Here is a 12,242-nt window from a genome sequence, read left to right as displayed (position 1 = left end):
ACCACCAGCCGACACAGCTTGAAGTCCTTGGAAGATCTGTCGTGCGTAGCACCTGCCGACCAGGAATGACAAAGCGTAGCACCTGTCGGTCAGGCATGACTTGACATCCCCACCGAAGCTCCGTGCAAGACGAAGCCGCTCCACCTCCTGCCTCTGACTTCCAGCGCTGCTCCATAAACGATGCTTCCAAGAGAGAAACGACACCGCAGTGCCGCCATCGTCCGATCTGAAACACCAGATCCTAGGGTTTCCCCCGGAGCAGCACGAGTGGGTCGACAGTAGTTACACGACTATGCCTTCATCAAGGTAACGACGTAGAATGCCGTCATCGCCTGCTGTCGGCTCGGTTTTCACCGGCAACCATGTCTCCCCAACTCCCAGCCGGGACTAGATGATGGATCTCGAGATCCGATCACCAAGCTTCTGGCCGGCCACCGCCGACGAAGAAGATTACCACCACCAGTGGCTACACCAGCCAGAACAGATCTGCCATGGTTGCCGCCAAACAGTCCACCAGGCCCTCGACGCCGCCGCCGATCTAAAGCCAGATGACATGCCGCCGAAGACCGCATCGTGCCGCCGCCCAATCCAGGCCAGCCACCACAGCCGCCGCCCGTGGCCCGAGGCAGGGCCAACCGCCACCGCGGTCGAAGCCAACGCCGTCGCTTCTAGATCGGCCGCAGCTCCACACATGTTGGGGCCCCGCCACCCCTGAGACGCGGAAGGGAGGAAGAGCCCCCGCCACCGCCGTCGGCCTCCAGGCGCAAGCCGGCGGTGTCCTCTGGCGGCGGCGGGAGGAGGGGAGGAAGATGGGCTAGGCCCCGGCTGCGGCTAGGGTTGGGGAGCCACCCGAGTCGCCCGAGCGGCCCTGAGCCCGAGGCCGCGCCGACGCTTCTTCCTCCCACGCCCGCCTGTCCGGCTTTCCAGACCTCCTGCCGCCGCAGCCGTTACATAAGCAATATCTCGACGTGCGGCAGTGGAATTGGGGAACATGGGTGGGTGAGATAACCGACCGGCACACCAACAAGAGATTATGGATCGTCTCATTCCATTCTGCCGAGCAGGCGGCACGCGAGAACGGCATCTCCAACGTTCATTTTGGGGTGTTGTTGCGGTTGAAGTCCATCAACAAGTGGGCGGTCTCCGCACGCGAGAGGAGGGAAGACCAGGAGGCCCAGGAGCGCATCATGGAGGAGCAAGCCCACAAGGACTAAGAGGCAGAGATTTTTTGGGCGGCATCGTGGCCAGGCTTCACGGCTACACGCGGTGCCGCAGTAGTGACAACGCTGTGGTTGGGAATCGATGGAGTGGTTGATCCCCGTCTCGTGCCATGGTTGGCGTCTCGTCAAGTTTGGGCCTCTGTGGTTGCAAGCGGCATGATGCGGCGTCGCTGACCTTTGTCTATAGGCCTGGATCGAGAGGAGGGCAGTGTGTGGGATGCTTGCTTCGGCCTAATAATGGTGGGTTGGCCCAAGTGCTCTTCTTCTGCCAAGTCATCTTTCTGCATGACGTTGACCTCTTGGATTTGGCCGCCGACGAGTTATGGTCTTCCCCCTTGGAGATCTATACGGATTGCTGCATGTCACCTCTGGATTTCTAGATCGGAAAGGCTATGACCACACACACTCATATTATCAGCCAACATGGCCTCAAGAGGGTGCAGCGTGAAGCTTCGATTTCTTATCGGTGTCATAGGACATGCCTAACTCAAGATTCCAAAGGCATTGATAGATGAGGAGAAAGTCATGGCAGATGCGATTGTAGGTCTTCAAGCTTTGGTGGAAGGGTGTATTGGAATGAAGTCTGTGTGCATGGTGTTTGGTGACTTGCAGTAGTGGCATCGGCAAGCTGGGGCAGCAGCTCTTGAGGATTGCATTTTTAGTGGTGCTCCTCGAGTATCGAATCTTTATTCCCCGGGTGAAAAGCCAAGGTTTGGCCTTATTGGTTGTATCTGGCAACGGCCTTGTTGAGGGCATTGTTTTTGTCTGAACTCGGACTTTCTCCAGGGTGAAAACCGAGGATCTTCGATCGGGCAATGGCAACGCTTGTACATTGTTCCCTTCTTGTTGACGTTGCTTTTGAAGAACCTTTATTTTAATACGGATGTTAGCTGCGATGGTGGTCAGAGTGTTGCTGATGCTAGTTGATCACGGTGGAGTGTCTTTTTTTTCTTCTGTTCTTTTTATTTTCTTTTTTGGCTGTGTTTATCCTTGATGCCTTTGGACATCTTGTTGATCAGGGCGGCGGGTCTTTTTTTCTTCTGTTTCACTATTTTCTTTTGTCTCCGTGGGTGTAATTGATATCTTTGCGATATTAATATATTTGTCTTGTTGAAAAAAATAAACAGTATAAAGCATAGAATGTGCTTCTGTAAAGAATATTCGGTCGTACCCTCCTCTGTAAAATTTAAGGATCGGCTAGAGTTGCTCTTACTGCAGTTTAGCCTTCGTGGTATATATACTGTGACAAATAAATAGTATAAATCATAGAATGGAATTCTGGGGGAATATTCACATGGCAAAGAAGGCGACGGCTCAGCGTCGTCGCCCTCCACCATCAATGCCGCCGGTGAAGAATCACATGGCGTCGATGGCGACTCCAGCAGTCTAGGAAGGTGTGAATGCCTCGGACTGGCCAAGGTCGACCTGATGCGGACGGGACACCTCCTCCAACCCCTGCTCCACCAGTCCCCAGCGCTAGTGAGGCAGATGGCTAGCGACCTGTCACACCATCCGGCAAACAAGCAATGGTTGTACTAGGAGGACTGTCGGATATATATAGCTCACTCGCCGGGTGTGCAACGCTTTAAGGGTCTCGCTTGCTCCCTGCTCACCATCACCAATACTATTGCTACTACTACTGAGAGAAGAGAGCAAGGACCAAGGCAAGGGAGATCTGTCCGTCTCTCATCTCATCTATACGGTTGATTCAAGGTAAACTCGGTTTTGTTTAAGTGTTGCCATCAGCATGCATCTTTATAATTGTATTAGTTTTTACAGAGAGGAGGCATGATACGGAGTTGCCCCTGAACTTTTTTTTGCGTGGTAAAACATGTCTTATTTTCATCATAAAAATCAAAGTACAAGTTACGTAAAAACTGGCATGACAAAACTGAAAAGATAGCATAACATCTCTGAGCCGCTGAACTTAAGGCTATGATAGGAAAGCACCCATATATGCAAATACTTCTTCCGTTCCATAATATTTGTGGCCATTTTAGTCAAAATTTTAACTGAAACCACGACATGTATTATGCAATGGAAGTAGTACTGATTCAACTTACATTCATTAGTACTCTCGAACCATTCTTTGGCAATGGGTAGGGTATGGGCAAGGTAGAGCAATACCATACCCATACCCGTATAGTCAGTGGGTATAAAATTCTCCCCATACCCGTATCCATGGTTATGAAACTTTACCCATACCCATACCCGATAGGTACCCGTACCCATTGGGTACCCAGCAGGTAGAAGAAATAGTACACAATATGTTCACAATTCTACACTCATTGATAGCACATTTGACAAAAAAAATCAATTATCTTAGCTCAATAATAAGGCAAATGAGTGACCACTCTCCAAATATAGAAATCACAACATACTCATAAGTCAATAGACGTAGATGAGTCACATGACAAATTAATGACTAATTGACGACAAGTTAACATTAGTTGACAAGTGGGCAGGGTGGGGGTATACCCGCGGGCACAAGGCTATACCCGTACCCTACCCACGACTTAACGGGCAGGGTATGGATACTACCCATGGGTATAAAAGTCTGCCCATACCCTGCCCATGCGGGTACGGTACCCGCGGGTACCCGTACCCGTGGGTAAAATTGCCATCCTTACCTCACATTTATATATATATATATATATATATATATATATATATATATATATATATATATATATAACAACAACCGAACAAAGTATACGGCTGAGCCGTACAAGGTGATGAGGGAGCCCTCATACAACGCCGATTCTAGGATAACCGAATCACGCAGAATGCATACGACTACGCTATCAAAACTGAGCACGCAATAACTAGGTACAACACCATGCTACGCCCTGTAACACCTATGCTCCACGACAATGCCCCCATGAAGGAGAACAATGATAATATTCACCGCCAACGAGTCCACAACCGAGAAAGGTTTTCACCCGAAACAGAGTAACAGCAAGGAGCGCCACAATGACGTTTTCAAGAAGATAGCGGCGCCCATGAGCTACAGTCATAAGTAGTCCCTCCATTTTTATTCACTTGGCATATTAGGTTTATCTTAAGTTAAACTTTCTAAAGTTTGATAAAAAAAATTAAAAAAAAAACATCACATCTACGCTGAGCAATTTTATGGTACCCTCGTACTCCTTGTGGGTGATAAGGATTTAGAGCATCTTTAGCACTTCCAAAAAACCTAAAGTTGAGAAAAAGAATGTGTTTTAGGCAAAATTACATAACTAGCAGATCACTTATACCACTTTTCCCTAAAAAGTTGGGTTTTCCTCCCTAGAACTCTGCCCCACTCTCTCATATTTTTTCCAACCCGAGACGGATGAGTAAAAGTGATGACACCCTCGGTGCGCACAGTAATTGCCGAATGGCCGGCGCGGCACCTGATTCGCCTTCCCCGGCTATAAAAGTTGCCTCCGCGCCCAGAATCCTAGCATGGATCTTTCCTAAAGCCATCCCACCGATACTGCCGATGATTCGGGCATCAACTGAATGACATTCGTTCACCCACCGTTGTTGCAAGCTGAAGGGGCCGAGGCAGAGAAGCATCACCGGAGGGCAGTAGCCGAGGAGGCGGCCAAGTAGTATCGGGGCACGCAAGCCTGGTGGGTGCAGCAGAGCAGCAGAGGAATGTCGCCGCCATGAGAGACTCGAAAGGGTGGAGGTAGGGCTGGATTAACGAGCTGCTCGGCTCGTTGGCTTGTTATCATTAAGCTCGTTCATATTAACGAGCTATAACCTCTGTTGAGCTCGGTTCCTTATTGGCTGTTATGCCCGCGAGTGTTCATGAGTGTTCGTTAAGGTAATAAACAACAAAGAAGAATATGATGATATAATAAAAAAATCACAATAGAATAAATTAAACAAGGACATTAAGGTAATAAATAACACAGAAGAATGCCATGATCCCATCAAAAACTCAACACGGCCTAAATTAAATAAAGACGTTTGGTTCTTGGTGGCTGGCTCCTGGTTGACTTTATGGTCTTCTGGCGACTAGGTCCTAGGTCCAGGAGAACTACCAAAGTGGGCTGGGTCGCTAGGCACCTGGGCTGGGCTAAATAGCAACTCTTTTGTTAGAGCATCTCTAGTAGACCCCGCAAAAAGCGCGAAACCGCATAATTCCGGCGAGTATATGTGCTCGGCCCAAATTTCTGGCCAGAACAGAGCCCGTATACTCGCCCGGCCGGTAAATATTTTTTACCGCGGCCCGCATTCGTTAGCCCCGAAGCCGTATAACTACGGGTTGGCGAGGCAGATGCAGGTCGAAACCCTATCGCCCCGCAGCCCCCCGCCGCCGCGTATCTCCCCCGATTCCCCATCGCCCCGCTCGATTTCTCGCCGCCGACGAGCCTTCCAAAGCCATGGACGGCTATGGTAGTTCCGGGGATGATGCAGAGCGCCGCCGCCACGCCAGATCTGACGCCTTGTGCAAGCGGGGGACGCGTCGGTGGCTCAACTGCGGTAGCCGGCCGCCGCCGGCGTTCGACCGCCGCGAGCTGGACGAGTTCGATCGCGAGCTCACCCGCTGCCGCCACGCCTCCTTCGGCTCCTGGTCCGCAGGGAGCTCAGTATCCGCGGGCGCACCGAGCTCGCGGCTCATTCCGGTGAAGAGGGAGTCAGAGGAGGAGCTCGCGATGTGTGCCGTAAAGCCTGATGCGCCGCCGCGCCTAGCCGTGATCGGGCCCGAGGATTACCTCCCCCGGGGCAGGAGGAGCACCTCGAGCGCGTCGTCCTCGAGCGGTCGGCGAGGGAGCAGCAGAAGCTGGAAGAGCACATTCGCCGCGAGCTTGAGTACGAGTGTCTCTTCCTCCAGACGGGCGTCGCCGCGTCGGAGGCACACGCGTCCAAGGAGGCTGACCTGCGACTGATGAAGGCGGAGCAGGTGAAGCTCTACATCGACCTCGACTCCTCCGACTCCAAATGAGTGCCGCCGCTTCAGGTACCGCACGAGCTCCGATAATCTCAATTTTGTGTACTGGTACGGTAGTGTAGGCCGGGTTAAGCTCCCCCGAACTTATATGTAATATATGAATGTTCTGTACGAACTGATATGAACAAGAACTATCTATGCTAGCGAGCTCCGGCGAGCTTTTGCTTCAATTTCTTGCACAAAACTAGTTTTTAAAAATTTACGGATTTGGATACAGGTTCTGTTTTGCCGCTGCGATTTTGAGCCTGCATTACCACCCCGTGCAAACTGTAAACTGCGTTTACAGTTTCGCGTTATGCGGGGTCTGCTAGAGATGCTCTTAGTGGGCTGATTTGAACTAGGGATCTCGTGTCAAACTTTTAAAAATTACCGAGCTAAATGAGTTAGCTCGTGAAACTCATTTGCTCGCTCGTTAATCTTAACAAGTAAAAAACACCATTCGGTTTGATTCATTAACTAACGAGCATGAGCCGAAACGAGTCGAATTATCGAGCGCTCATTATGCTAGGAAGCTTTGAGGTTTTCGTCCAGCCAGGAGCAGCGCCGCCTCTAATCCGTTCTCCAGGCCGAGGCAGCCAATGCCTTATACATCCATGCACTCACCTCGATTCCGGAGATCATGGGCTATAACCACACGATCTTCGCTTCATTGGAAAGCGTGTGTGTTAGGTCGGCCAACAACAACGACGAGGTTGGTTCCTCTGGCACCAAATGACCAACAACAATGAATGTAGTGTTCGACAATTTATCTATATGTAGTATGTATTAGGTAAATTAACTATTCTAGATTGGTACAATGTATTTTCATAGTTTCATGATGCACCAATGTAGTTTAAATACGTTTATGAAATGAATTTGTGTCTAAAATTATGTTTAACCTTTTTAGGGAACAAAATTATAGGCGCTCTGCTAATTGCGAAAAAGTTATTTCTCTAAAAAATTAATAAGGGAGTAGAACATGCATTTCCTTTTGCCAGAGTGACGGTCAGAGGTGTGTGGGTAGTTGACAATCACTTCATCCTCTAGTGACGAGTGCAAACCATGCCAAACACGGAAGAAGAAGAGGGATAGCTATGAAAGTTTTCGGATATGGAGCAGTTGTTGGCACTTTAAATCCACACGCAAAAAAAGAAAAGAAAAGAAGTGATGCTCTTAAATCCACACGCAAAAAAAGAAAAGAAAAGAAGAGACGCTCTTAAATCTAGCCGTTCATATGGTGGATGTATTTTAGGTTTTTAACCATCTTTTTCCTACCAGCAAACCATAGAATACTATATCATCAACATATGCGTATAAAGGTATAAAAAGACATATACATATAAATTACGACGGCGACACACATAACTATGGCGTTACACTAACTGGCTGATTTGCCATAGTTGAGGCCTGCCACCACCACACTGGAACTGCGTATGTTTGGTCACACCCCGATGGATCCTCGGTCACGTTTGCCAGAGCTGCTCGATGGTGTCAAGGACGGATGGAGGACATGGATAACAGCTCGATGGTGTCGGACATGTTCAATCGTTGCCAGATCTGAGAGCAAACCGTGAAATCCGTGCCAAATCACGCAATGAAGAAACAAGCAGTACATCTTTTATTTAGGAAGATAACACCCATCCATTGATGAGAATATATAATTAACATGTACTAAAAGAGAAAAATTGAATGAAGAATCTCCATCTAGAGAGATTGTTTGGGGGAGAGAATCACCATTCACGCCTAAAGCCGCAGCCAAACCTGGAGTTATGCCTCTACCATGCTTAACACCTCAATACCCACCTACATAAACACATTCTGTTGTTATATCTCTAATGGTAGTTAACTTATTCGCGGTTACTCCCTCTGTCTCAGCTTAATTGGCGCTCAAACGGATGTATCTAATACGCACTCAATACATCTGTTTGAGCGTCAATTAATATGGGATGGAGAGAGTACGATTTTACTCTTGAAATCAAGGTACTCCTTGATATTTAGTTGCAGTACTCCTTGGCACTTTTAATGGAGTACCAATAAACCTTAACCTTCTCATGGAGTGCCAAGGAGTACAGTTAATAATAGTTTAGGGGTATAACAAAAAAGTCCTTTACAACACCAAATCAATATCATTAGATCCATCATGGAATGTATTTATTTGGCATTGTGGATGTTGATATTTTTTAATATAAACTTGATCAACATTTGTAAAGTTTGATGGGAAACAATTTTAATATGAGAAGTAATAGTGTCAACCAGCACTATAAGACCACAACAAAGTCGATCAACTAGAGACCTAATATCACCTCATTTATAATTAAGGTTGATAGTACCAATCACATTTCGTTAGAGAGAAATTCTTTAGAGACAACAATCCTAAAGAAATCATTTTTTTTCTTAAAGCACCTGCCTATATCGATGGATTATAGAGCATAACTCCATAGAGCAGTAGGGTTTGTCTCAGGTTTGCAGTACTACATTCTTTATAAGGCATATGCTGTTTTGGCAGAGAAGTACTACAAATGGCGCCTAGATTGGAGCCGCTAGTGGTCTTTTGGAGTGGACGCGGGATCCACTTCATGGTGGTGCTGAGCTTCGCAGTGCAGATCACGCTTATGCTCTTGGCAGATCTTCGTCCACGTGCAGACTGGCCCGTGCTAAAGGTCATCATTTGGTCAGCATACATGTTGGCCGACACAGTGGCCATATATGCCCTGGGTCACCTGTCGGTGGTCGTCAGGTTGCCCGAGCACCACCTTATGGCGCTGTGGGCGCCAGTGCTGCTGGTGCACCTTGGCGGGCAAGACAACATCACCGCCTATGCCATCGAGGACAACCGGCTGTGGCTACGCCACCTGCAGACTTTTGGACTGCAGCTCGTAGCAGCTGGCTACGTGTTGTATGCGTCTTCCATTCTCTCCCACCTGTCCTTGCTCCGTTCGGCCGCCATCCTCATGTTTGTCGTCGGGGTTGTCAAGTACGGCGAAAGAGTGTTGGTGCTCATGGGTGCCGACAGATTTACCAGTAGCAACCTATCTGCCACAAGCTACGAGGAAGTTTTGCGTGAAGAACCCGCAAGCCGGAGTGATGTAGTGGGCCAGAGAGTTATGTCCAAAGAACCTCTAGGCCAGGGGATAGATACGAGGGGCTATTCAGAGCTTACTCACTGTTGGACGTCCCCAAGGAAATGTTCGAGGGACCAACACGTTTTGTGAAAATTAAAAATGGGAGGCGTTATGAAGGAGAATTCATGTTGAAGGTGGTGGCGATGCAGCTCACGATGATGTACGACCTCTTGTACACAAAGGCCACGGTAGTGCACACCTGGTACGGCTTCTTGGCCCGTTCCATATCGCTGCTTTTCACCGTTGTCGCACTCCTGTTGTTCCATGCACTGGGTGACAAAGATGGTTACACAAGATTAGATGTCCTTGTCACCAAGGTTTTGCTCACTGGTGCAGTCGTCCTGGAGGCCGTATCAGTGTTGAGGGCCGTGTTCTCCATGTGGACAGCCGCGCTGCTATATGAACGTAAATGGTATAAGCTTGGCCGTGTAGTTCAACTCGTTGAGCTGGTGTTCGTCATTTGGCCAATGAAGCTACTTGTACTAGGGAAATCCTACTGGTCGGGCCACGTGCCACAACATTACTTGTTTAAGGTGCCATCTCAGATTGGCAGTACAGGCAGCAGAATGGCAGAAATTATTGGCATGGAGAGCCTGTGGGACTCCTGGTTCTCCTCCTGGTCCACCCGTGTCCCAAAAGATATCATCAACATGGTGTTGGAACTAGTGTCGACAACAACTAAAGTTGGTCAGATTGACATCAGGAAATCACGTGGCCAGAATGCCCTAAACAAAGGCAACCTCTCATTTGGGGAGGAACTAGCATGGAGCGTGGGATTGGATCTGGATGAGAGCATCCTCGTGTGGCACATCGCCACTCATGTCTACCTCGAGTGGTTCCGCAAGAAGGTCCATCAGGCAACAACAAAGCAGCCAAAAAGAATAGCAGATCTTTGCAAGGCAACAAAGGCTCTCTGCAATTACATGTTTTTTCTGCTGGCCTCCCGTCCCTACATGTTGCCTTACCCTGTTAACCGCCAGAGGTATGTCCAGCTGTGCCATGATTCAATCACTCTCCTGGACAGATGCCACGTCAGCGACCTGCTCAGCGCCATATCTGACCAGAAGGAGGGCTTGATGAAAGGACAAACACTTAAAAGCACAATAAATTTCTCGCCTTCGTATCGCACAGTAAGTCAACTTGACAAAGGATGTAAGCTTGCCGCAAAGCTGATCCACACAATAGAGGGAGCAGGAAGAGGTACGAATGCTGATGGCACCCTCGAGATGATCTTCGAGGTTTGGGTGGAGATGTTATGCTACACGGCCTACTCGTGTAACGAGAAATCTCATGCCAAAAACCTGACAAGCGGTGGTGACCTCATGACAATCGTTGCACTTATGATGGTATACATGTCAAATGGCTTTATTATTCAGAAATCAGAGGAGGAGGAGGAGAAGAAGAAGACGAGCGATGAGGAGGCCGGCACTTCGTCGACTTAGTTGGACCAGTGTGAGTATCTTTCTTTATCAGAGAGAGGAATTATCAATTGTCCAATGATCACCTTTTCTCCACATTTATACTGATGGTGTACTTGCTCATGTGTCAATTGACAGGTACGTACGTACTTGTTGCCAAATTCGATTGGGCTAGACGCGCATCTATCCACCGTATTAAGTCTATATTTATCACCAACGGTATTTGTTCAGTTGAGTATAAATGTGTGAATATGTAACTGTTGGGGGACCAAGGTTTAAACAATCATGTCCACATAGAATACTACTTTTATGTACAGTAGCGCGCAATCTCTAAAATATGTACAATAGCGCGATTTAGCTGGCGGAACTACAGCGGCACGAGACACGGAAGCAGAAAATTGAGTGGTACTGGTACCCATAGGCAACGCGCGAGCCAATCCGGGTGTGCCACTTTGTGCCGTATGTTACACTATATGCTATATAAAACTACTATGTTATGTTTATGAAACAATCATATTTCAGTTTGATGGTTCACCCTCCTCACATACGAACACAACGCCCACTTCATTCCCACCCTCCTCACATGCTCTAAGATTAATTGCACATTGTGTATGTGTACCAAAAATAATGAGAGTTATGATTCTTCAGAAGATTTTCCTCTCTGACAATCAACATCAACTCATATCTGACACAATATATATGTATGTCCTTTGTTCCTCTCATTTCTCTCCTCGGAATCGTAGCTATGAAATCATTTTTTTGCTCAATTTTATTCTGTTAACTGTCTTTACTCACTATCTTGACTTTTTTTCTAGGGAGCTACAATCTCACGTGTTTTACTAGGTGATTTCCCATGCATCGCAACGGTGCATAAATATTCTAATGGTACAATCATGTCTAACATATATCTTCCTCGTGAATAGTTAAGTCGCCGACCATTGTTTGCATCTCTCCGTTGAAGTCAGGCACCGGGTGTGGAGATACCTTTCGGTGGCCACCGTAATCTGCGGCGAGTCCTCCACTTAGGTCGGAGACAGATGGCGAAGCACACCTCCCCGGACTACCACCACATCGAAGAGAGCCTGCTCGGACCCGTTGGCCTAGAGACTGACATAGCGGAGCCGAAGCACAAAAGACGGATCAACATCACTTGCGCGGAGCGCATCCGCTGCTAGCCTGCAGATCGGTACCATGGACCTCCTCTTGCCGCTGGGGGGCTCGTCCACCAATGGTAGCACAACCTCCTTGCCCTTGGTGTTCTGTGTTTTGATCTGTATTATGAATAATACAAAGGATGATCAACATTTATTCCTATTGTAGCCCCTATATTTACCTACCCAAAGGTCACCTATTTACCCACCACCGACCTCAAACCCTCTTTGTCCTTCACTATCACTCTTCCACATCTCTGTTTTATCACCTTTTCATCGCCATAAACCCCTTCCCTTGGGCATTGGATGGAGGGCTTTCTTTGGCAGCCTTGTAGACTATCACGAGACCCTATATGTATTTGTCAGCCCTATTTCAAAGGTGGAATTTAATATGGATTTCTCAAACC

The 12,242-nt window shown here is 48.0% G+C and overlaps 1 protein-coding gene across 1 annotated transcript; it reads left to right on the top strand.

The window, feature by feature from the left end:
• The first annotated feature begins 2,821 nt into the window (after positions 1-2,821).
• On the top strand, positions 2,822-11,591 carry LOC147977509 (uncharacterized). Its single transcript, XM_087516377.1, has 4 exons — positions 2,822-2,933; positions 8,651-9,204; positions 9,243-10,718; positions 10,823-11,591. Exons 2-3 carry the CDS (start codon positions 8,664-8,666, stop codon positions 10,706-10,708), a joined length of 2,007 nt encoding a protein of 668 aa, XP_087372503.1. The 5' UTR covers positions 2,822-2,933; positions 8,651-8,663; the 3' UTR covers positions 10,709-10,718; positions 10,823-11,591.
• The last annotated feature ends 651 nt before the right edge of the window (positions 11,592-12,242 follow it).

Source organism: Triticum urartu, chromosome 3A, assembly GCF_056163025.1.
Source record: "Triticum urartu cultivar PI428250 chromosome 3A, HENAU_Tu73, whole genome shotgun sequence".
Taxonomy (NCBI): domain Eukaryota; kingdom Viridiplantae; phylum Streptophyta; class Magnoliopsida; order Poales; family Poaceae; genus Triticum; species Triticum urartu.
This window is presented reverse-complemented; position numbering and strand designations above follow the sequence as displayed.

Excerpts from the sequence above, each read along its gene's own strand:
- LOC147977509 (XM_087516377.1), top strand. The coding sequence starts at position 8,664 with ATGGCGCCTAGATTGGAGCCGCTAGTGGTCTTTTGGAGTGGACGCGGG. Across the intron at positions 9,205-9,242 it reads AAGCTACGAGGAAGTTTTGC|AGAGTTATGTCCAAAGAACC; the intron begins GTGAAGAACCCG and ends GTAGTGGGCCAG.